The sequence below is a fragment of the Myiozetetes cayanensis genome, unplaced genomic scaffold (genome assembly GCF_022539395.1).
Source record: "Myiozetetes cayanensis isolate MyiCay16 unplaced genomic scaffold, myiCay2020 scf1, whole genome shotgun sequence".
Classification (NCBI taxonomy): domain Eukaryota; kingdom Metazoa; phylum Chordata; class Aves; order Passeriformes; family Tyrannidae; genus Myiozetetes; species Myiozetetes cayanensis.
This window is the reverse complement of record NW_026086604.1, coordinates 45,864,948-45,891,031: the sequence shown is the minus strand read 5'-3', so window position 1 is coordinate 45,891,031 and position 26,084 is coordinate 45,864,948. Positions and strand designations below refer to the sequence as shown.

Sequence of the window (26,084 nt, the reverse complement as noted above, 5' to 3'; positions counted from 1 at the left end):
TCAAGTTTAGATGACTGCTTATTTAAAACAGAGTATACATACTACTATTGGTCTCATCCAATCCTTAAGCAGGTATGGAGAAAACAGATTTTTGAAGAACAGAAATAACATGCTCTCAGAACGCTGGACTACACCCGTTTCTTCACTGCTTTTGATGCAACACAGAATATCCAGTCTGTTCCCCTGAAAAATGGATTAAAAGCCAGATTTAGTGCATTTCTGTGGATGCCATCGTCCCCATCACACTGTATTTACAGGTGCATTTATACTCACCTCTTGACGCTTAATATCCAAGCCCAGGAGACTTACGAAGCAAGTAACTTGAAGAATAAAGTCTATGAGCACAGCCATTCCAGCAAAAAGGGAGAACGTGCGAACCGCTGGCATTGTAGACAGTGTCCCTGCAGGAAGCAACCCAGGCTGTTAAGCAAGCTCCCTTCTCCTAGAAATGCATGAGCATTTTCTACACAAATATCCAGTTTAGGTGCTAGCCTTTTAGCAGGACAAAGCCTTTCTTTTCAGAGCGAAGAAAACACCTGGTATGAGCCTGGCTACAGCTGCTGTCTTTGACCTGATTAACAGCATTAAGGCTGTGCAAAGGAGTGACCAGTTTTAAGACATTTCTTAACTCCAAAAGTACATGCAGACTGTGTAAGAGGGAAGTTAAGGAGTGCTGTCATGCAATACCTTGCTCCAGTATTAAGCCACTCCAGTGCAAGTTGGACCAGTGAAAAATTGCACTGCAGGTAAACAAGTCCATAATGAAAGAAGGCCATAGTATACTTGTAGGGTAACAACAAAGATATACCTCTAACGTGTACTGTAAAGTGAAGTGAACCTCAAACATGCTCTGTTATAGGGGCATTTTTCCAAGCAGTGGCAAGATGACTAAGTGTGATATAGAAGTTCATACACCTTGACATTTGATCTCAGTTTACTAAGGTCAAATTTAGACTTGTCAGTCACTGCAGGTCAGTAAAACACTCCAGCCTTTCATACAGAAAAGCATGAGAGATTCAGAAATGGATCTTTTTAACTGTGCCAGACTCAAAGTACCACCATGTCTATCCCCAGCAGAAGTTTAACTTGCTTAGAGCAATGAACAGCTAAGCTGGACTTCCTATACAAATTCTTATTTTGCTTTTATACTTTAGTTAAGGCCCTTATCTTCAAATATTAAATGAAACTTACCAAGAAAGAATGCCACAGTCTCCGAAAAAGATGAGAGAAACATGCTGGGTGCCACATCTCCCAAGACTCTTCCAATCTGTTTATCCAGAGTTTCACCCTGAAGGCGCTCATCTCTCTGTTTTAAGGCAATAATTCATTATAATTAGGAATCACGCAATTTAGAAAGCTATTTCATATGGTTTTAAAAAAACTTAAAACTTTTCAGTATCACAAATTGTCTTTTATTGTTTTCACCACATTAACAAGAGTTAAACAGCTGAGATTCTCCAAAACAAGAGTACCATGAACATTACCTCTTATCTTGCTTCAAATTGAAAATATTGTACTAAGTTGAGTACTTCAGCCAAAACTACACACTTGCCAGAGGCAGTGCCAGTGGGTTATTGAACCTGTCAAATTAAGAAGCTGAGACACAAAGAGTTGGTGTCAGAAGTCCCTAGTCTTAAGCATGTAGTTCAGTTCATGATTACTGCTCACATTATGCTAAACTTACAAGTGATCAAAATAGCAATCGAGTTGTACAAATCTTTTTGTATCAGCCAGCAGTAAGAAAAGGCAGAGACTTTTAACTAGGGGTGGGGGTTGTGAAGGTGCAATGTACATAGAATCTTGGCTCTCTTCAAGACCACTAGATACCCCATGAGAGTCCAGAGCTGCTCAGATTGAGCTGAACACTGGAATGTAGGAGACCTTCTGGTTCAAGTTTACAGCCTTCCAAAATGACAGGCATTTTTAGAAGAATCTATATGAAAGAATAAATACCTGAAGTGTCTGAACCATAATGAAGATGTTGTCCACTCCAATAGCCAGCACCAAGAAAGGAATTACTTCTATCACAATCAGTGTCAGTGGGACTCCAAAGTAGCTGAAAATGCCTATAGAACATGCTACTGAGCTCAGTACAATCAGGATGCCTGCAATGCCCAGAGAGATCTTCGAATCCACCTAAAAAAGATGTACTGACTGTCAACCAAACAAGCATCATCACACAAGACAGATTATAGCTAAGGTAAAAGCCATACTCTTACATTTAGTGTAGTTAGTAGCAAACTTACTTTTCTGGTTCTTTTGAAGAACCAGATATTAAAAAAAAAAAAAAAACTAAATCAAACTCGAAGTTACAAGTCTTAAAGCTGAAGTTTACCTCAGTACATCTTGGGCATCTCAAGTGATAATACTTAGTTGAGACTACGAAGAACACATGAACTATCAAGAATGACAAGAACAATGTTCCCTGGAAGTCCTGCCCAAGGAAGACTCGATGCTCTAATACAAAATTGAACACGAGCATTCTGCAAAAATATTTAAGCCACTTAAAGCTATCAGCAAGATACAGCTTCAGTCATTATAGCAATGAAAACTATGCACATACCAGCAGTCTTCTACAACTCTGGATATGTCCCAAAGCTATGGAGATGTACACAAACATAACAAGATAACTTATCAACACAACGCTAACATCACTGTTGCTTTCCCGGTTGATTTCATCTTCAATACTCCGTTCGGCAGAAAATGATATAGTTAAGTTTGAATTATTGTAGTTCTTCATAAAGTTAATAAATCTAAAAAACAAAACCGAGAGGTCAGTCACACTTTAAAGGATAAAACATCTTCTATTAGAAATATTTGGAAGCCAGCTGATGGCAAATTTACATCATCTGTGTGGTACAATAGTACACTATGGCCAGACAGTATTTTGAGGGAGCTTCCTCATTTTTGAAAGAAAGGTGCTGGCTACACATACCTAGAACTCTACTCCAAGCACTAGAAATACACTATGCTAAAATACTTGCCATGTTCCCTCCAGAGTTTGAGGACAAATAGGGTATCTTGCATAAGCTATTTCAAACTAAATGCAAGTTTCCTCAAAGCTAAACCTAGGAGTACAGTCTTGAATGTTGACTGCAGCTTGTTTACAGCACTGGAACAATTTATTAGCCCTTGTTTCAGTTCCCCAGCTTGAGAGGTTCTTGTCACACAACCAGATTCCTGTCATGCTTTTACCTTCGTCTCAAACTTTCTAGTACAGTAGTTTTTATCTGAACTGCTAACCAGAGCAGCTGACTTGTGTAAACCAACATCAGCTCTTCAAGATGGTGAAGGGGATGAAAGCTTTAGATACTCATCTGGATGACATTTTTAAAAATTACATGTTAAAAATCACAGGATCATGCTGGACCTTTCCACTCATGCTTAATGGTTCAGTAGATTAATGAGTCTACCTGTATAATTTTAGCCATAATAAAACATATCAAATATATCTCTAAAGTTACTTAGCAGGAAGTACTACTGGGCTAGATGGTCACTAACAGGAATAGAAGCTACATCCTCAAAGCAAATGAAGTGTGCCAGATAACGTGAAGGGCTCATGACCAGCACGGTCTGTTTTTAACCAGTTTTGCTCCTCTCAAAACATCCTTGTAGTTACACTAAAAAACTGTCAGTACAGTACAGGTATTTTTCATGTATGTATATTTAAAGCTGCTTTAAGTAACACACACATTTCAGAATACAGGAAGACTACTTACTCTTTTTCCCATGCCAATGCTTTCATTAGTTTTTTTGAGTCATTGTAGTAGTTGCTGACAGGAAAAGTAATCACAAGAGCTGTAGCATTATTATAGTTATCATCTACAGAGGGGAAAAAAAATCATTTGGCATTAAGAAGTAGAGCCTATATTCTAGTATAGTAGATACAAGTAAATTTAAAATTAGCATTGTCCAAAGCAATCCCATCCCTACAACTCCACTGAACACTGCTGAGTTCTCAAACACTGCTGAAATAAGAACAGAAGCTGGTAAGCACTGCAGATTGTATTCAAAAGTAATTATTCATAATTTACCATGCTCATGACACCACAACATTAAGTCGTTGCATGATTAGACAAGGGACTACTATATAACCAGTGCTTATGACTTTCCATCTAATAAGAAATAAGATGTGGCTTCCTAAACACTACCTCTTGCATACTCAGATGTTACTTGAAGCAGGAACAAAACCCCTAGAGTTTTATCAAGAAGTGCTTGCCTTGAAGCACTGTTTTAGACATATCAAACACAAGTGTACTACCAAGTTATGTTTAATTAGATTAATTGCTTGAACAAAATTCCGGCTTCAGAGTATTAATGGAAGAATTTCCTTTGTGAACATCTTAATCTATTCTTACCTGTTTTATCAGATCAAACTGTTCTAACTCAGAGCAAAATACTTTGTTTAAAAACTCATTGCAAAATGCACTTTGCTGTACATCCCAGCATGTCAACTTGAGCTACTTCATGTTTTTTTATCTAGTCTTCAGAAATTAGAGATGTTTTAGCAGGCCCCTAACATTTATCCTGTTGACCAGTATGTTCTAATTACAGATTTTTTCCATTTTGCACTTTCTGAGCAGTCTGCCTCCAATTCCAGAAGTGGTCTACTGAAAACTTACTTAAAACACCCTTACTTACCAAAGTTGAATAAAACTCCAGTTTCTCTGGAGTTCATATAAACATCTGGTAAATGAGAATGCACCTTTAGCACCAAAGGCAGCACACAAGTATGTACTCTCGAGACTTAAACTGTAATAATGTTTTGCCACCTACCATCATATCCTCCCAACACCAGCCATGGAAATACAGGTCCACCAAATGTTCCTAAGCAGGAATCGTGAAGCATGCTTGTGTCATTGAGTGATGCTGGAGCCCTAAAGAGATCACCAGCAATAACTGTTGACAACTGAGGCACAGCACAAAAAAGTTAAAAGCTGTTGTGCTATAACCGATAATCGAGACAAAGAGGAGGTAAGACTGCTACGGACACATTGCCTTTGTGCTACATTTGCTTTCAATGTAAATACAGTTTAAAGGCCTGTGCTTTATAGCCTCTAAGAGAAGGAGTAGCCTCTATCCAACTGCACTATAAACTGAAGTGAAAGCTTAGGAACTGTCATCTGTTACAGAACTCCTCAAGTGTTGAAAACACGTTTAAGGTAAACCAGAGTCAGTGTCTGCACCAAAACAAGTTTATCTGCAACTCGATTAAAATCCAGCTCCTGCTGAAGTACTAAGACACAAACACAAGCAATCTTATACTAACCTGCAGTTCCACATAGCATTGCAAGTTTAAAAAGGGGCAGGAAAGTGTTCAAGGGGGCAGTGAGGACTAGCTAGTTTTGTCTGCCGGCAAGGCAAAGGCCTAGTTGGTCTACAGTTTGGAAAAACATGTAGTTGTACTGCTTACCGAACACAGTATAGGAAGTGAGTGTGGTAATCAGCATAGACAAAGAACTCATCCCCAACAGTGTGATCTAGGACAGAATGGCTGTTCTGAAAGTAGTTGAGTACGCTCAGTATAGTGCAGTTGTTGTTGTAGGGAGCAAGAGGAGCCAGACAAATGTCCTTCAGCATTACAGTCTCATTGTCAAAAGAAGCAGTTATGTTGACAATAGCATCCTGCAAATCCAGTACCTTTAAAAAAACCAAATGACAGTTTAAGAGCAGTGCAATAAAGCATTTCTCTTGCAAGGCAGGATTTAAGTGCATGCCATATTCCTGCAAGTTCCCAGAGACAGTGGCATGTGTCAATAGAAGCACGTTACAAAATATTATTCCTGTGTTCATACTAAGAACACTTACTGGGACTTAGCTTGCGAGTCTCTCTAACAGAAAGGTTTTCAGCAAGAAGTTTTTATAGCAAGGCTAGGAATTTTAGTATGAATATCTAGTAAGTGCCTTGATGGACACATAACACTGGAGATGGAAACCAACTCCATGTGGTTACACCTATCAGGAATGCTCAGGTCTTTGCCCTTGGATAGTCTCAGTTACCTGGTGGAGAATGTCTTTGGTAAGTGGAGGTCCAAAAGGTACATCTTCTCCAGACGGGTAAGGTGAATAGGTGTCCGGGTGGCTGTTTGGCGCTTGAATAATGAGTTGTTCAGTACGAAAGAAAGGCCCAAAGTGTGTGTCAAAGTATTCCTTCTCCTTGCGAGCTTGGCTGCTTGGGGCTGACCAGAGATCTACAGGGTTTGTAGTTGCTTTAATATACACAAAGCCTGAGCAGCACATTGCAATGAAGACCACAGAGAAGAGGATAACAGGACGTGGATTTCTGACACAGAAAGCCCCCCATGATGTGAATGTCATCCTCAGGCCATTCTCAAACCTTTCACCAAGCCTTTCACTGCAGGTAATTTTTCCTGCAAGAACAAGAAGTAAACAGTAACTGTTTGAGAAGTCAGGTAAGTAGCATTTTGTTGAACTCCACTAGGAAAGATGAAATTTTATTCTAGCTGTCTGTAGTAAGCACCAGAAGTAATGTCTACACTGACAGTCCAACACTGGGACCAACCCTTGACGGAGGTGAAGGGGGTAGAAACCAGCTTGTACCTAACACTGCCCCTTCTAATGTAAGATCGTCTTTGACAGAAGCAGCAAATAAAAGTAGGAAGCAGCTAAAATATATAATCAATAAAATGAGCTATCTGCTATGCAAATTAAACCACAATTCTTTCATACCATGCTTTAAATGGATACACGGATGAGTCAAAACGTGACTAAATTGATTTTAACATTGCGTTGCCCTTCCCATCTCCTGCTACAAAGCCCTCCAGAACTTCCTTATAGCATAGCTAGATCCATGAACTGTGTACCCAGCAAAACAGAGTTAAGTACTGCTCTAAAAGAAGAGAGTTACTAGCCAAAAGTCTGAAATAAAGCCCTCTAAGAATGGATTATATGGCCTAAAAAAGCTAAAATTCCAGAGCCCATTCACAAGAGGGGGATGCACTCAAGCTGAGTTTCTAATAAACCTCTTACTCTTATCCAAGACATACCATTGTCACGGTGGGAATTCACAGAAAAGGCTACATTACTGTCAATCGGTGTGTACTCTGAGACAAAGTGCCGCCTCCTGCAAGACAAAAAGCTATGTTAACCTTCTTGCCCAAAACAGCATCTGTACTGTTTCTACAGAAACAATGAAGTTCAGTGCTACTAGTAAGTTTGAAATTTGACTCCTCCAGTCAAATCTATTGGCACCACATTCCCCCTACACTCATCACTGAAGAACAGCGATCTCCAGCTTTATGATGCTTTGGAACACAATACAGTCATTTCCACTGTTTTGATAAATGTTTCCAGCTTAGATCAAGCACAGGTTCTTCATGCATATTTAAAAGATCAGTAGCATTAACAGCACAGAGAGTCTCTTTACATTGACCATAACAGAGAGATAACATTTGTAAGAGATTTTTACATTAGAAATATTCTGCTTTATTAGTCAAAATGCTTAAGTTATACATACTTAGCCTGAAGAAATGAGGAAGTGAGGAAAAAAGGAAAAAATGGTATTTTCTTCCTGTCCTGAAGACAAGCAAGTTATAGCACAGAACATTTATGACAGAACTAAATTGCTTATACCCATTCCTGATACTCAGAGCAGGAGTTAAGTTCAACAGCCTCCTCCTGCTAATCTAACCAGACCTCCAGTTTATGGCAGGATATTTTGGGCTACAAACCACGCATCTCAAACACACCTACCATTTCATGTCGGTCAGTTGTACCCACTATCTTTTTCCACACAGACTTATTATAGAGCAATTTCAGTTTCCTGATCATAGTTGAACAATCAGAGAATCATAGAGTGGTTCAGGGTGGAAGCAAACCTTAAAGATCATCAGTTCCAACTCCCCTGCCATGGTCAGGGACACCTTTTACTAGAACAGATTACTCAGTGCCATCCAGCCTGGCTTTGAACACTTTCAAGGACAGGGAGTTCACAACCTCCCTGGGCAACGTCTTCCACTGCCTCACCACCTTCACAGTACAGAATTTCTTCTTAATATCTAATCTGCACCTACCCTCCTTCAGCTTAAGGCCATTGCCCCTTGTCTTATCACTCCATGCCCTTGTATAGAGTCCCTCTCCAACTCTCATGTAGGATTCTTTTAGGTACTGCAAGGCTGCTCTGAGGTCTCCCCAGAGCCTTTTCTTCTCCAGGCTGAACAGCCCCAGCTCTCTCAGCCTGTCTTCATAGGAGAGGTGTTCCAGCCACGTGATCAAGGGTGATATCCTATAGTTACTGGAAGCCCAGCTTCCATTTAACTTTTTTCAAAGCAGGAGACTAGGGAGAAGTATTCGTGACTTCATTTCCAATACGGCAGTGATCGCTTTGTTATGAATATGCATTCCCCAGACTTTTTGCACACTTGCATATGAAAGCTGGAGAACAGCATATTTGATCCTGTAGCTAGGGATGCTACAGGAGTTGTGAATTAGCTAAACCAACTTCTGCATTCACTTTCCATCAGATGGCTTTAGGAGTCAGAACACTCCCTGTAAGTGTAAGCATCTGCCACAGAACACAACTTTTTGCTGGCTGGAGTAGTAGAGACACAAGTACCTGATCTGGGCAAAGAAAGTTTTCAGGGAAAAACAAGTGACTTGCAGAGATGAGTATTTTGAATGCTTTACCTGTAGCACCACACTCCAAAAACTAGTGCAAAAAATATGAGTAGAAAGCCCATGTAGGAGATCCACATGATGACATACACAGCATCTAAACCAAACAATAGCCAAGGAGGAGGCAGTGGAGGGGGTTGAGGTTTTGGACCACAAACAATTGAACAGTCCTGACAGCTGCATGGTCCTGTTGAATCATCCATGGACTCATTACAGCCTTTGGTAGCATTATTCATAGGATTCATTCCATGGACAGGAACATCTACGACAAATCACAAGTTGTAGAGTCAGTTTACTACCAGGAAAAATTCGGATCTTCTCAGTTCAGCGAGTTAACCCTTTGTATGAAAGCCCCTAGCCTCTGTATAGAGTAGCATTTCTTGGTCTTAGAGATGAAGAAGCCACTGGCTTTTCCATATCAGCTATTTATATGTTACTACTAATTAAATGACTGGTCATGCTTATAACACTTCAGGGTGTAAAAGTAATAAGCACATATTTCTATCATCCCAGCAAATCATCTGTCATCCTCCTTATCTGTTCAGATTGCACAATGTGCAACAATCTCCTTACAAACAAATCCCAAAGGATCAGGGTACTACCAGTTTCCCAAGTAATACGAGCTAACTGTTTGCCTAAGTTCAGTCCATCACTAGTAAGTTTTAGAGATCTATACAGTAACAAGCTGTATACAAAGAAAGCACAAAGTATGACTTCCAAGCAGAAATCAAAAAAGGTAGGTTGATCTTGCATTGCTTTGGAAGCCTCTGACTGCAGGCATTCATTGCTGGGCAGCTGTTTAATAAACCAATATGCTAGCCATAGCACACAGCCTTTGACAAAGGTTTCAAAGGAAAGGACTACTTAGTTTCTTACCTGAAAAGATAGGAATAATGCTGAAAGGAGTTTGTCCATTGTCTTTATTAAAGATGTATTCAATCCAGTTGGTTGCATTGCAGTCCTTGACATCCTTCCCACACAGCAACCCCAGTGCTTTAACATTACTTGATGGAGCCTCCACATCTTTGCAGGCATTATACATTGCTAGGAAAAGTGAATGAAGACAGAAGAGTCATTAAACCAACGTCATAATCTGAGTGAGCATTCCAAGTATCTCCAATATTAGAGACTCACCAAGTTACAAGAACATACTTAGAGCTTTCAAGAGGAAAAGATAGTTCACTATCCTAAGATAGAACTAATGCTTTCAGTTGTATTTATAGTATTCAAGGTTGCAATGCTTTGTTACAGCTACCTTATTCTGAGTAAGCCACCCAAATCTGCATTATGCCAGAACACACTTTTCTGCTTGAGAGGTAACACTACTTCATATTAAGTTATTTTCTGGGAAAGTTATGACAAACATTTAAGGTATTTTGGATCTGTAGGCAATATGACTTTTAAGTGTCTCATAACTTGATTAAAGGTTACTGCAAAAAAACACACAAAGACTGAATTAATGATTTAAGCTTGCTACAAAATCAAAATACAACCCAAACTTATTGCTCTCTAAAAATATCTTTGATTTTGACAAAGGAATAGAACAGTCCATTTCAAGAGGAGTGAGTGCCTCTTAGAGAGCCTGTTGTAGTGCACTGTGTACACTTATTATCATACTTGCCAGACTGTTTTAGTATCAGGTAGGCTTTGGACATTGAGTACTTGGCAACAACTTTGTTTTTTCTGAAGTTAAAGTCATCATGGTTAACAGCTATTAACCATTTGTAGATATGTTCAGGTTTGGTTGAGTCTTTACACTGACACTGTTAATAACAGTGTTTTTAATGTCCTCTACCCAGGCAGAAGTTAGTGTTCCAGAAGTCTTTAAGGGAACTACTGTTACCTATTGGATGACTCAAACTTCAAAAAGACAGTCAGATGTTTCCCCCTCCAAATTTTTCCCAAAAAAGCACTGGTCTTGTTACCTTGACAAAGGTCAAGGTAAATTACGCACTGTTTACTCACCATTTGCAAAGCGTTCTCCAATAAAGTACTGCAGCTCTGTAATGCTACTTTTGTTCTCTTTTAAAACTGGATCTTGATAAGGTATGGTGCTTGTAACATTCAAAAAGTCAGACTGATTTGGACTGCAAGTCAGTTCACAGAAGAGGTTTATCAAGTTGTAAAAACACGATGGACACCTGGGTAGGAAAACCAATGAACAGCAATCAGACTACTAAAGATGCTATCTATATAGGTCAAGTCAGGTATGCCTTGCAAGTGTAAACATTCTGCTCAGAGTGACAGAACAAAATGTTCAGAATTGAAAATTTTTAATCAGCAACACAACATTAATTGGTGATGCTACAGATGAACAATTTTAAGCACCATAACTCACTAGCAGAATTGCCTACTCAAATAGGTATACATAGAATTTTATGAAAAACTTAACTGCTTCTTAGCAGGAGAACTCCTGTTAGAATAGGACCAAACTAAGTACTTTATGTCACCCTCTTCTGAAGGCTTTGTTAGATACAGTAGCTTGAGACAAACTAAGGGAATGCTTATTCTAACTCTGCTAACTCAATCCAAACTGCAAGCAGTTGTTTCATGACATTTCAGCCTCCTGATATGGATGAGGAAGTTGCTTAAAGAGCATGCTCCAATAAGCCTTTAAAAGAAACCACCACCTTCCCTACAATTTACTTGAAGAGTTTTAACGTGCTTTGTTATTCTGTTACAAAAGTAGTTACTTCATTAGCATACCTGGAGAGAAACTGCAGAGGCAGCTGCAAGTTATTTTTCAAAGTCTGAAGCTGACGAACATCACAGCAAGTGCTAACATTGCCGAAGAAAAAACCCGGACAGAGTTCCTTAAAAAAGCAATATTGAGATCAGGGGTGAAGGAAGAAAAAGCATGTTTAAGACTTCAGAACTTATTATAGTTATGGGTTCTGTTCCAACATATTTCAGAAGACAGTAGCTGTTGCTGTGAGAGATGCATAGAAAAAAAAACCAAGCAGCCTGGCAAACAAGATTGCTGTTTAAAGACTAGAGAGAAGAATTACTTTTTTCACTACTTTTATTCAAGGCAGCACTTCCTTTTAAAAAGCTCCTTCAGATGATCTTTAGTCACCAGGGTCTATATATAGAATGATAATGGCATTTGAGAGTCTGTTGGTGAGAGGACAACACATGTTTATCCAAGTTGAAAGTATTCCTGCAGCTTATCCTCTCATACTCCTTCCGGATAGTATCAGATTCTAAAGTCTCAGAAGACAAGCCACTAACCACAAAATCACTGCCTGGAAGAGCTATTTCAAGTTCAGTTTACAGAAGATACAAATGCATTTAATACAAGCATAATTGGCAGTAACATACAAGAACTGCACATTAAGGCTTCAGAAACAGCATGTAACAGTAGTTAGCTTCAACAACATATTTAATTAAGTCACTCCTGCCACCAGCAAACCCTGTCTTTAACGTTGTAGTTACTTCACACTTTAAAGCTTTGAACCATCAAATGCCAGAAGACAAGTCTGGCAATATCATTCTATGTTGTGCACCAAATACACAAACTCTTTTGACTGTGGGTTTGTTCACTTTGGCAGCTAAAGCCCAGATAAGGAAATACCATCTCACACTAGGTACAGCTAATTTTGTCCAAATTTGCTCCATTTGAACAAGTGTCAGTTAATGCCTTCCTATTTAAGGAGAGATCGGGAATGATGAAAAACAGTTTAGTCTTGTACTTTAGAGATCAAAAGGGCACAACTACAGAACGTATCATAGTTTGGGAGAGTCTTAAAAAACAATGTGACTGAAGAGTACTCAAACCAGTGAGGAAATTATGCAAGCAAGTGGACCAATCCTATATTTAAGGTTATGTCTGTAAAAGCTTCTAATCACATGCTTTGGAGACGTCATATCTCTGAAAAGGAACTGAGATATTTTACCTTCATCCAGCTGGAGCTACATGAGAAATCAGAAATAATCTGTTCACTTTGTCATCAAGTTAGGATGAGAAAGCTAAAGGTCACAGCGCAGGTCCAACAGAACCCAATACAGAATTGCCAAGTGTAGGAGAACTATTTTTTTATAAAGCAGCAGACCTCCAAAAGAAGCTCACCTGTATTAAGTCATAGCCATCTTCTGGTAGTGCTATTGGTGGTCCATCATAAGCACAGTTATATCTCTTGTCTCCGGAAGCAACTCCACATTCTCCATACCAGACACATGTTTGTGGACATACCTAATTAATGTGAGATAACAGATTAACTGCTAGGAATAATTGCCAAATTCCTCAGCTATTATAGAGCTTACGTGTTAATATTCCAAAAGCCACTTACAATCTGGATTAGATAACTTCCCATCAGCACTTACTATATAAAATGCCCATTAACAAAAGTATGTGTTTTTGACACTGTGCACATCACCACTGATCTTCAGCTCAGCTCCCCACCCTTCCCTGACCAGTATAGAAACAGGAAGTACATTGTCTGTTAAGAAAAAGTGTAAGAGTTCCTTAAGAAAAATCTAAATCAATACCTGAAAAGCATCTTCAAGTATAAGGTTTAGAAAATATTTTTCTTCCACACAAGATGATTACTGGGTAAACTGTCATATGAGGGCACACAAGTCAGCACACATGGAGAGAAACTTATTGCTTATGTGCAATTTCAGTTCCTCCTGCCACCTTCTGATCCTTCTTGCAAAGTCATGAGTGACAGAATGAGGAAGCAGCACCATAAAGAGGATCCTGAAACAGAACTTCACAGTTCTACGCTTGCCATACATGTATTGTCATAATCTCAAAGGATGCTCTCCATCACCACTTTCAAGTCTAAGATGCAACATTTAAATGGGCTTACAGTGCTAAGTAAAAAGAAAAAACCTTCAACTCTCATATTTTAAGAGACTATTGAAAAACTCAGAAATCTGTTATTATGTGAATAAAATAAAGGAAATTGAAAAAGGACAGTGGCACCTTGAAAGCCTTGTATTTTTTGTCAGTGGTACTGACACTGAGACATCTGTGATACTAAGCCAAACTATTTATTCTGAAAATCAAAACACTTAATGCAGTAACAAGTTATTTACAGCAAAACCTTTAAGATAGCTCCAAGGTTTTCCTATGCACATGGGCTGCAAGCAGACTGCACAAACATTTACTATACTTCTGCCAGCTCTGATCAGAAGTTTGGCTAGTACAGTTTGAGAGATAACTGACCTATTTTTATCTCCTGAGCAACCTTGACTGAGCATTTGTAGAGACACCATATGCTTACGCTGCAAGGACAGACTGCTGTGCATTCTGTTTGACCATGAATAACATTGTTTACTGACCAGAGAGGCCCCTGAAAGGCTGTATTCATAATACCCAAGAGCTACCCAGAATTACAATGCCTCCACAACAATCATTTTTGTGCTGAACAACACTGACAGTTCTTCAAAAAGTACATCAGTAGCTGCTTGTTTATCAGGGACAACACCCACCACCAATTTACCCAGTCCTTGTTAGACTTGCTTCCCCTTTAACTTAACCAGGGCAACATGGCTTGCTTCAAAGTCACTCACTACAAGCCAGGCCTAAAGTCAGTTTACATACCACTCTAGATCACTATTTCATTTGTCTACTCTAGCACATCTAGCTAACCCCATAGCCAGCAGCTAATATACAACACAGAAAACACCACCTTCAGATTGCATTTATAAACACAGAATACTTAACTGCATTATCAACCAAAAACGTTAAATTTCTATAACTTGGAGACCATTTATCAAAACTACATCATAAATTTATTAATGCATCAAATAAATTAACAATTTTTTCACGCAAAGTCACAATCTTCAACTCTGCTTCCTCACATCCATTTACCTCAGTCTACTAGTGGAGAATGATTGTTTAGTGTTTCTATGTACCAGTGTCACAAGTGAATTATCTCTTCAAAAGAAAACACAGATTCATTACTACTCTTACAAAATGCCAAAGAATTTGGAGCTGCTTAGTACTGCCCGTGAGAAAAGAATTAGGTATTTCTCCAGTATCAGGCTGGCTTTGATGTTTAGTCTAGAGTGGTTTGTAATCATCCTTTCTAAAACACATTTTCTATGCTTCATTCAAGTCTTGTTATCTAACACTTCTTATGTTTTAAACCCCACAAATTCATCAACCTACTCTTTACAGAAAGACTTTGTTTCTTCCAGAGCAGAAAGTGTGGGAAACCTGGTAATGCAGTTAACAGTTACAAAAAAGTTATCAGGGCACTTCTTGCAAAGAAAAACTTCAGTAAATTTCAGCTACCACATCAGTCTGACTGATAGTTCTACTGTTTTAAAAATGTTGTCTGTATTTCAAGGCAACAATTCCTTGGTTGTAACTACAGAGATACAAAATAAAATACAATCTGTATTATGTCTATAAATTTACCTGCAAGGCTTTCTGCCATCATTTGCAGGACAGAACATAAAGCATCTTACCTGCATATGACATTCGGTCACACACCAAAAAGCATTCAGCTAAACACACAAGAAAAATAAAGCAAGATGAGGTTCGGCCTAGCATTAGTCTACGTTTGAATTTGGATAAAGAATTTCAAATCATATTACTGACATTCCACAGCAATAACACCTACAGTGGAAAATCCAGCATGTTTGCCACCAAGCTTTCAGCCTGTTTAAGAAAAGCTGAATGTATCAGCGACTCAAAACTACTAGAAGAGCACCTAGACCTAGAACTGCAAGTCTCAATATTCTATTTCAATATTGACACCAAGAATGCAATTTCAGAGACAGTCTAAGGTTTTACATTTATGCCATGACCTAGCAGGATTTCACAAATAAAAGTATAAGTTTGTTCCCTGAACCAGTTAGCTTTGGTGATCCTTGATTTATGGTAGTTGAACCGGGTCAATAAGCCTAAAAACCATGAAATCATTGTAAGTCAACAGCCTAAAGTCACCGACATAGCTCTTGAACACTAACAAGACAATAGCCTGCTCATCATTGAGTCAGCCACAAAATATGGGAGAGGGCTGGTCTCTTAGGGTTGAGACAGTACTCAGGGTTACAAGAAGTAACTAAGTAACTACTCCATTACCACAGATAAGATACAGCTGGAAGTTCTCCCCCCACCCCCCAAAAAAAAATCCTCTAGTAAAAGCTAGATTAAGTTACAAGGTAAAACAAGCACTTTGCTCTTTCCATTCTCTCAGAAGAACACTCCTATACTGGTAGGAGGAGATGGGGATGAGTAAGTGTGGTTGTAAATAAGTCATAGTTAACAAAGCTGCCGCTTGCAGAGTCAGACTTTCAAGTCACTTAATACTCAGGCGAGCAATCATCTTTCTTAAATGGGTGAAAGCCTAGCCCCAAAATTAGATGTTGAAACCAACTGCCTTCTAAATAAGGCAAAATATCCATAAGTCTAACACAGGGCTCAGTTCATGCGTTCAAGTTTTTAATGTATGGGGATTTTTTGGTGGTTTTTTGTTTGGTTTGGTTTTTTGTTTTGGTGGGGGTTTTTTGTGTGGTGGTGTTTTTGTTGTTCTTGGTTTTGTTTGGTTTTTTGGTTTGGTGGGGGTTTTTTTTTTGTTTGTTTGGTTGGTTTTTTTTGAGGTCACATAACTAAGCACTCCATATATTAAAATGGGACTTTCCTAAGTACTTCATAAAGCAACAGTAACATAACCTTAGATTAAGGTTGTTCCTTCTTGCCTCCAGCAGACTTTAGAAACCATTTGGCAGTACAGTAACACTAACCCTCAGCACCTCCCCAGAGTTCAGAAAACTGTATTCCTATTTCTGGTAGACTTGGTCTGTTTGAAGAGAAATTTCACCTCAGGTCAAAGCTTCAGGAGCCCTAATAAAGAATCTGCACATGAGCAAGTATGGGCATTCTACAAAGAGCTTTCTGGTTCCCAGGCATTATCATTTATTTGTAATAAAACTAGTGTTCCAACAGACCATAAACACATTTACTTCAGCCCGTGTTTCTTCAACTGCAACTTGAAACAAACTGATAATCTTCAATGTTTCCAGCAACATTTGCCATCACCAACAATGAATACATAGCTGTTAAGGGGACAAAGAACAATGATGATGTTATATGCAGAAACAGCAGCTATTTGTAGTCTTGCAAATACCAAATGACAAGCGAACACTGTTTGGCTCTTCAAATTAAGATTACTAATGTATGGAAAAGGCAACAGCCTCAGATACAGCTGTTTCCCCTTCTTTCATCTAGGATGATGCATCTGGAATCTTGCAGGGCAAAGAGATCAATCCAGGAAGGAGCATATTCTTGCCCTTCACTTCCTTAATATCTGCTATTGCCCCCTAGGTTGAGAGTTCTAGGGAACTACACCATCCCCCTTAATAAATGGCAAGACTGGTTTATGGAAACAGGTCACCAGGTCAAGTTGAAAGATCTGCCCTAGGAGTTGCACATGACCTCACAGCCCTCCCTATAAGGGGAGGAGGTCCATGGACTAAAGAAAACTTTACAGGTTTAATTCTTCCTCTTACTTTATCTCTTTCAGTAACTTATTCAGAGGAAGCCAATTTAGAGCTACACTTTATCTGCCAAGCACCTCTTGTTCCTTTGTACCTAAGTAAGGGACTGTTCCCTTTCAGACAGAAAAATTATTAGCTACTCAGGCAAAGCAAACCCCAGTTATGGAATTATCCAAGCACATTTCAGATGTCACAGCAGAATCAAGATCAAGTAGCAAAAGAAAGGTTGCAATAGTTCAATATCTGTGGGAACAAGCTGGTGTTAGCTGACAAGGACTTATTGGGAAAACACACACTGCATGCACGCTCAGAAAGTGCAGGGCCCCTAACTAGCAGCTGACTGCAACTAAGTCCATCTACACCAAAATAGCTCTGATGTTCTGCAGGAAAATAATAATAATGCTGCACAACACTTGGATTGTTTTGTCTACTGCCCAGCAAAGTACTAGTAAGTTCTGCCAGTCACTCCCTTCGGTCATCTCTCCCCTTCTAAGAGAGCTTCCTCACTTTCCATCCAGAAAGACTGAACAAGTCAATCCTGATTTTCCAGGAAGTAATTTAGGTAAAGTTGTTACTGTCTTGTTCTGAAGCTACGCTACCATCCCTGCCAAGGAAACTGCTCCACACAGGCATTTCAGAATTTCATGTCCAAAGTCAGGTAACACCACACTGCAGGCCACTTGGCAAGAGCAGCACCTGTCATTAACACTTTCCCATGGGATTTCAGAAACTCAAATACATCATACAGCTTGGAATCCCAGGTGCTGACAGGAAACCTGTGTCCAACCTTGATTAGCCATAATTGAACAGCTTGTGTTTTAGTATAATTACACAAGGATCAATTGCAACAGCAGCCATTAAGCACATAAATGCCATCCAGAACATTAGGATGTTTATAAGGTAACACAAACTAGTAATGGGATGGCTGGCACGGATCTTGTACCATGCACTGTTCAGAGTGAAAGATGCACCTTATGCAGGTTGAACAATTCACGTCCATGGTGAATGTGTATGTAATGCATGATGAAGGACTGCAAACTGAAGTGCCACTCTAGTCCACTGGCTTCTTTCAAAAAGAAGAAACATGACACACTTGAATTTATATGCACCACAACTGAAAGCACAAACCCATTACACGACCAGTAAACTTGAGGGAGAAAGGTTCACCTTCACAAAGCTTCTCTCCTGCCAGCATCTAACATTATGTAGTCTCAATCTAACTGAAGGAGCAGCTTGTCCTAGAAAAGTATCAAGGTCCTCTTTGAGGAGTGTTAGGTCATAAATAAGAGTTAACGGGAACAAACAAACAAACAAACAAAAAACCCTCAAAAACCAAAACCCCTGATTCTGCCTTCTTACAGTACAAAACTGAAACCTGTATGGTTAAAGTAATTCTGCAGTGTTTACTTTTAGAGACCACAAAGCCACATTCTCTACAAAGACTTCCCTAAATCTTAGGAGAACTTGTTTCAAGCTCCTCTAGCTCAGTATCCTTCTGATACATAAATGAAAGCACCTTGTAATTTCTTTACCAGCCTAGGACACACCTCATTGCCACAAGATGATATCTCCCTCCAAGAAACACTACAAAAAGGCACATTGGTTAGGTGTGAAGTACATGACTTACTCACCTGGAGATCATGAGTCATTACTAACAATTACCTTCTCCAGTGGTAACAGAAGAATGAAATCCTAGTTTTATGTTTAAGCTCTTGAAGAGGGTTTTTTGAAGAGGATATGAGAACAGGAGAACCTCAGCACATACACAGGGTGACAAACTCATGGGTTTAAAAAGGGCTAGTCATAAAACTTGACCTAGAAAGTATGTTTCCAACTTAGGTAGAGAGGGAAAAAAAAAACAAAAACACCGAACACAACCACTAACGCTTACAAGACACTCCTTGTTTCTCCAGAGGAATGTGGAGTATCCCGCTCCTATCTTGCACCATAGCATAACAAAACAAGACTGGGAAGAGAGGAGTGAAGGTTTTACAGTATTTTTTTTCCTTAAGTATCAAGAAACCCAACTTATTCTAGCCCTTAATTTCGAGGAAACACGTAGTCTTAATACTGGCACATCAATAACTAGCAGCTCTCACTCCGCGCAGACTATCACTCCCAGGAAGCTGCCACCCAGCATAAGCAACACCCCGAGCAAAACAAACCGGACAGCCCAGGACATCTGCAAGCCTCTCCCGAGCATGTGACTGCGTGGCCGCTCACATGCACCGGGCATTGCATAACCAGGGCACGCCACGGGAGCGCGGCACCCCGGGGGCAGCCGCTGCCGCCGGCTGTCATCGCGGGGCACGGGGCACGGGATGGAGCTGAAGTTCACCGGTGCTCCCCGGCGGGCCTGCCGTGCCACCGGCTGTCACCCCACCTGCCACCCGGAGAGCACGGGGGGACGAGGAGGGGGCACCTCGGCTCCACGCTTCGGCTTGGCTGCGCCCCGAGCCCAGCGGCCTAAGCCGGGACACCGCCGCCCTCACCCATCCCCACCGCCCCGGAGAGCCCCGGCTCACCCCGCCCCAGGCACCGCCCGCGGGGTCCCGCTCCCTCTCCTCCCCACGGTGCCAGGAGGTCCCGCATCCCCACGGCACGGCGACCTCCCCGTGAGGGACTCACCTGCACGGGCAGCAGCAGCAGGAGCAGCAGGCCGAGGCCGCCCCGCCAGGGGCTGCCTTGCGAGGTCCCCATGGCTGGAGCGCAGAGGGCCGGCGGGGGCTCTCGGCAGCAGCACCGAGCGGCGGCGAAGGGGCAGGAGAAGGAGCTGGACAGACAGCCGCGCCAGCGCAGGTCCGGAAGGGCCGCTCTCGCCTGCCCGGGCGGTGCCGCCAGCCCCTTCGAGGAGCGGCGGGCGGGGACACGCCTGAGAGCCGCAGCCAACCGCGGCCGCCACCCCGCCCCCGGCACCGCCTCCCTTGGCACGGCCTCCCTTGGCACGGCCTCACTTGGCACGGCCTCTCACGGCACCGCCTCTCTCGGCACCGCCCGCCCCGGCACCGCCTCTCGCGGCACCGCCTCTCTCGGCACTGCCTCCCCCGGCACCGCCCGCCCCGGCACCGCCTTCCCCGGCACGGCCTCCCTCAGCACTGGCTCCCCCGGCACCGTCCTCCCGAGCAGCGTCCCCCCGGCGGCGGCGGCGGCGGCGGCGGGCGGGGCCTCGCATCACGCCACAGCTGCACTGAGGAGGGGGGTGTAGTGATGCTCTCCGGGGCTGCGGCGCGAAGCTCGTCGCAGTGTCGGAGCGAAACCGTGCCTCTCTGGGATGGACAATCCCTCCCAGGCTGTGCCGGCAGCCGAGCAGCGGCTTCGTGTGGGCGCGGAAATGTTAATCGCCTAGTCTGTGAATCCGCAAAAGTCGCTTTAAACACCCCCCCTCCCTCCCGGTTTTGGCAAAAGCGCTTTAATTTGGCTCCAGAGTCACTGCCTCGTGATTTCCAAGCGCACCCCGGGCACGCCGCCCCGGGGCTGTGCCCGGTGCGGGGCCGCTCCCGCCGCGCTGACACCGGGGCCCGGCCGTGTCGCAATCAGCAGTTCTGGGAATGCTGGCTGCGCTCTGCCAGAGCAACCTGTTTGTTTGACCTCTGTTTGCTTGGGCTCTGCTTGTTCGGACTCCTGTTTGGGATCAATTTGGGACCTGGCTGGGAGGAGGCACACTGAAAGCGGGGTGATTTCCCCACCTCTTTACTGCCTTCCCAGACTCTTTATTGCTTTTCCAGATAGTCAATGCACGTTGCGCTGCTGGAATAAAACATGTAATTTAGCTGACATTGCCATCTGCTGACAAAAATGCGGACTAGTCTGGGTGTCATAGCCTCGCGGGCTAACGTGTTGGCCGGGGACCTCCTGAGGGTCACGTAATCCGACCTTCCACTGAGAACAGAATCCTGTTAAAGCTCAGGGAATTGTCTGGTTGCGTTATGAATAGCTTCAGAGATGGAGAGTTCACAGCCTCTTTGAACAAACTGTTCCACTGATTGACCACACTTGCAGCAAAAGGTTTTTCCTGTATCTGAAGAGATTTTCCCGTGTTCCAGCTTGAGGCTGTTACCTCTTATGGTGCCTGCCTGAGAGGAGTGTGGCTCTCCCTTTTCCACAGTCTCCCGTTTGGTAGCTGCAGAGAGCAGTAAGGTGTCCCCAGAGACAGCTTTCTGCTTAGGGCTGAGCAAACAAAGCTCATGTGCTCCAACAGCCCTAGCTGTCTTGATGGCAGTGAAGGTCTTTTTTTTTTTTTTTGTTCTGGGGAGCCCAAACTAGGGCACAGTACTCCAGTCTCAAAGAGAGAAGAATAACCCCAACCTTTGACCTACTGGCTACCGCCTTGCTGATGATACAGCCTGCTGACTCACGTTCAGCATCTCACCCAGCCCAACTACCCCAGTGTTTTCTGCCAAACTATTTTTCTGTCTAGCTGCTGTCCAGCTTGTACTTTTCTGTGTGATGATTTGATCCCAGGTGAAGGACTTGGCATTTGGCAAACTGCTTTGAAACAAAGCTAGAGTAGTTAAAGTTACACTGTGTTTTAATTTTCATGTAATAAAACAAGAATTATTTGGGACTATGCAGTGTGATCCTAGAAGCAGGGGAACAAGTTGCCACATTTTCTAGGCATTCCACATAGGCAGAAAATGCAGTTGGAATAGCTTGCACAGCTACAAGTTAAAAAAATTCAAGAACCTTGCTTCAATGCTTGTGAAAAAGGTGAAGGGTAGTAAAACTGACAAAACAGAAATGGCATTTTCTTTCTGAATGCACTGCATAATGAATAAGTGATTTAAGAATCATAGGTGAGAGAGAAGCAATTTATAATGAAAAACAAGCAAAAGGGAAGCTATTGCAATGACAATTTCCACTGTAAAATAATTAAGTCCATAACATCACACTTGTCTACTACCTATAGCATAAACAGAGAAAAGAGATAGTATTTTAATACTTCTGTGACTCTCATATGGATACTCTATATGACTGCCTAAATTCACACTGTTATTCTGGTGCAGTTTCTCAGAGTTCTGCCTGTTTGTACTCACAAACTGAAGTTAAGTGGTGTAGGTTTGAAGACTGATAAACAAACACCAAAATCTTGCATAATGGCAGATGCAGAAACTCAAACATGTATCTGTTTTTATGTGGCCTCTCTACCCTGGCAGCCAGGTGATCAGAGCAGGGTATGCCCTCAGTCCTGTTGCAGCCATTGGTCTTGGTGGCGGCTCTGTGCTGTATTTGGGGGATCAGGATGCAGAGCTATTTCTAGCAACTCGTGGGAATTTAAGTATAGTTAACTGCATGAGTGTTATCAATGACAAAGCTGGCTGTGCCATCTTAAGGGTATCTCGTTCCTTATGGGCAGGGAAAAAGCAGCCCTGAAGAGTTAACCCAGGTCAATGCTGCCAAAAGCTCATTGCCTTGTCTGTGATACACATGACCCAAAAGAGACCATTCCCAGTCCTGGCTGCTCTTTTAGAAGGACATTTATCAAGTTACGTTTTATAAGGTTCCCTTTTAAACCCCGGATTATGCATAGCTGATAGGGATTGTCCACTTGGAAGGCTAATGGGGAATACTTATTCCAGTTCTCAGCAGCAGATACAAAACTAAGTTTTCCTGCCTGGAAGAAGAGGCCAATACTAATTCATTGAACAAGTCCTTTAATTGTCCATTAAGGTTCAGTTGGTCCTTTCCCTCACTGGGTACCCTGAACTGTGTAAAGTTGCCTACCAGGAAGCTTGTATAAAATAACTGCCCGTTTTGTTCTGTTCTATGTTTTTGACTGGAAGCCCTGAGAGTTGCCTTCAGAGGTGGAGGCTTTACTGTGTATCCATCCCTTTACTCAACACAGAAATGAAACTTGTGTTACCACTTCCACTAGAAGCTGATGCACCTAATAGTGATGACCTTGCAATTTCTAGATGGCAATGTGTCTGAAGAATTACTTGTGTATACCAAAGGAAACACAGTACGTGATCACTATGCAGCAAAATCAATTAAAAAGTCCATCACTGTTTATTCCCTGTAATTTTTTATGAGCCTTTATTATTTCTATTGCAATAGCACCCAGAGGCACTTGCAAGATTTTGGAGCTATAGTAAGGAACTCACTGCATGTGGGAAAGCACGATATTCTCCTTGGATGTCTTGCAATCTTTGTGCAGACAAGCTGCAACAAGTGAGTGAAAAGTTTCACCCAGTTTCTCACACCTCCATTTTTATGTAGACCCAGATGAAACCGCTGTAGCTTGTTCCAAGACTGTTCTTCCAGCTAAACCAGAATTGTGCTAGTACTAAACAAACCTGGTGCTTCCCATTTGATGCTGTAAGTGAATCATATTCTTTTCATCAGCTCTCATTTGTCCACCTTCCTCACCTGTGGAGGCCTGCTTGGCTTTTTATTATACATGACTCAATGTACCTTCTACTTTGGTTAGATGCTCTTGGCTTCACCCTGTGGGATCAAATCAGAGCCTGATGCTGCCACTACCCAATTAAGTATACAAGTAGTATGTCAGGTGATACTTAATCAAGTCTGTTCATCATCTTTTCCTCTTTCTATCTGCCCTAGTGTATTTTGCTCTACCAACCCCATGCCAGTGTGTCCCTATCTAACCTTAGAAGGTCCCATAGTCACTCTTTAATATCACATCCTTTCTGCATTTATCACTGGAGTAATTGAAACTCTTTTCATTTTTATTATGCTCAGAAGAAGTTATTTATTGCAATAAAACTGGGGACTTGAATTCAGTTGATCCAATGTTTGTTCCAGTTTTACTACAAACTTGCTGGATGATCTGGGCAGTGCAATTCCTCTTCTGTAAAGTGGTGCCAATTTCACGACAACACATAGCTCAAAGGCTCCAAAACAAGGTGTCAGCCACTGAGCTGTTGAAGGAAAACACTGTAGAAACACAGCTTATGATTACAGCAGTCTGGAGACACTCTGCACTTGTTGCTGTGAGCAAATATGTGCAGTATGTACTCGTGCCAGACACTGTGAACATGCTGACAAATTCAAAGTTTTACCTATTAACAGCTGTGTATGGTTTGTATTAACATCAGTTTACTGAACCCCTATAGCACCATGCTGCCACTTGGTGAGGAACTCAGGGTTTGCTGTTGAAGTGGAGAATAAGGGCTGAACTGTCACAGAGGAGCCCATAAGGTCACTACCAAAATCTGACTTGGCAGGAGGAACAAGAGATGGCTTTATTAGCTACAATTTACCTGAGGAAAAGCCTAGTTATGATTAGACTTGGAGACATTTTGTCAGTTTTACACCACTTTGTCCCAGTGCACAGGGTCTGATGCAGCAACATAGCCAAGGCAGCGCATGCAGAAACTGTTTTTGGAGTTTTCAGAAAATGGAATAATTCTTCTGCCTCTTCTTCAAACAATGTATTCCCACAAGCTAATCACGAGGTTCTGGTATCACTGTTCCAAGGGGTTTATAGGAACCTATATCCATATGCTGGATGCAAAGTATGTATGCATTCGTGTATATGTATATACCCCACAAGAACACACTTGTGCACTGTATATGAAATTGCAGACAGCTTCAGATCTGCATTGAAGGTTAGTGTCATGCTCCATGTGTTCAACCAAGCCAGTGAAACAGCTCCACAGAAAAAAGTTGCATCCCTTGCTCCTTCCTGATTTAGCTGTGTTCTCCACCAGCACACCCCAGATGGCTCTGCTGACCCCTGCTCCGTGGCAAGGTGCAGCACTATGCAGCCCTTGTGCCAGATTCTGAACCAACTGACTTGACATTAAAAGCAGGACATTAAAACATTAGTCCGGCTAAAATGCCTTGTCAGCATTGTGAGAGTGAAATGGATTATTTAGAGACAATTTAGGTATGTGACTCAGATTTCATTTTGCTGTGCAGCTACAGCCACAGTTGCTAGGCATATGGTCTTGTTATTGATCTCATGAGAGCTAGTATCACTCTAAGTCAACGAGGAGATGAAGCAAAAAGTATATTGATTCATATGTTTTAAGATCAAGGCGAGTATTATGAGCACATAAAGTTAGTTCCAGCATATCATATAATTTCATCCAGTAATTCCTGCATCAAACACAGAATGTTTCAGGTTAAACATGTCTTTCAGAATGAAAAGTAATTGTTTGTTGGTTTTTTTTTAAACTCAGATTATGAAGGAATCATCTCAACAATTTGTTTCCTAAATAATTATACTCACTCTTGAAAATCCACAGCTTGAAGTTTGAATTTGTCTAGTTTCAGCCCCTTGATACTGTTTTGATATGCTTTCATGTGCAAAATTAAGGAGCTTCCCACTCCCAGAAATCATCCTTTGTAGTGATTTAGGCCATGAACAAGTTACAGAACTTTTCTTTGATATTCTCTGAATAGATGGAGATGCCTTCCTGAGTTGTGGCTGTAGGAATTTTTGATGATGATTTAAAATGTAGCTCAACACAATAGAAAATTGTAGGAGTAAGGCAAAAAGCCTGGGATGTCAAACACAGGATGAAGAATATGATTTTCAGTGTAAACTCTTTTCCTCTTTTATAAAGAGCATAATCCATTGCACACCATAATAAGCATATCAACAGGGTGTTGACTTTTTTTTTTTTAAACTGAAGTATGTCAGATCAGTGTAAGGGCCAGTTTTACATTCAGAAATAATAACAGAACTACCAAGACACATTTGACTAAAAGTACAATCTTATTCCTTTGATTCCTATGTTGCTTTTTATAATCTTCCCTTCAGACAGATCTGACCTAATGGATATTAATGTCATGGGGAGTTTGTCAGTGACATCTGGATCTTTGAAGCAAACCTTCTTATGTCATGCTAAATTAAGTTTTCCTGTTTCTCAAGCCACAGCACCTGTTTTGGTTTTGGTGGGTTTTTTTGTTTTTTTTTCTTTCCCATGAATGCTATCTCATCTGTGAGGACCTGGAAAACAATAAAAGTCTAATCAATCAAGTGAAATAGAGCCTTTGCATAAATAGGAAACTAAGGAGCAAGAGTAGAA

The 26,084-nt window shown here is 41.5% G+C and overlaps 1 protein-coding gene across 1 annotated transcript in view; it reads right to left on the bottom strand.

Annotated features, from left to right (window-relative positions):
- NPC1 (NPC intracellular cholesterol transporter 1) overlaps positions 1–19,883 on the bottom strand; it is a 30,052-nt gene extending 10,169 nt beyond the window's left edge. The window contains exons 1-16 of the mRNA XM_050307289.1: positions 19,717–19,883; positions 12,704–12,826; positions 11,341–11,447; positions 10,600–10,775; positions 9,511–9,678; positions 8,647–8,896; positions 7,008–7,084; positions 6,001–6,371; positions 5,414–5,640; positions 4,777–4,877; positions 3,720–3,822; positions 2,564–2,753; positions 1,954–2,136; positions 1,192–1,306; positions 274–401; positions 43–183 (exon numbers count right to left, since the gene is read on the bottom strand). Coding sequence (XP_050163246.1) covers positions 43–183; positions 274–401; positions 1,192–1,306; positions 1,954–2,136; positions 2,564–2,753; positions 3,720–3,822; positions 4,777–4,877; positions 5,414–5,640; positions 6,001–6,371; positions 7,008–7,084; positions 8,647–8,896; positions 9,511–9,678; positions 10,600–10,775; positions 11,341–11,447; positions 12,704–12,826; positions 19,717–19,788 — 2,532 coding nt within the window. The 5' untranslated portion in view covers positions 19,789–19,883. The remainder of the gene's footprint in view (positions 1–42; positions 184–273; positions 402–1,191; positions 1,307–1,953; positions 2,137–2,563; positions 2,754–3,719; positions 3,823–4,776; positions 4,878–5,413; positions 5,641–6,000; positions 6,372–7,007; positions 7,085–8,646; positions 8,897–9,510; positions 9,679–10,599; positions 10,776–11,340; positions 11,448–12,703; positions 12,827–19,716) is intronic.
- Positions 19,884–26,084: the final 6,201 nt, after the last annotated feature.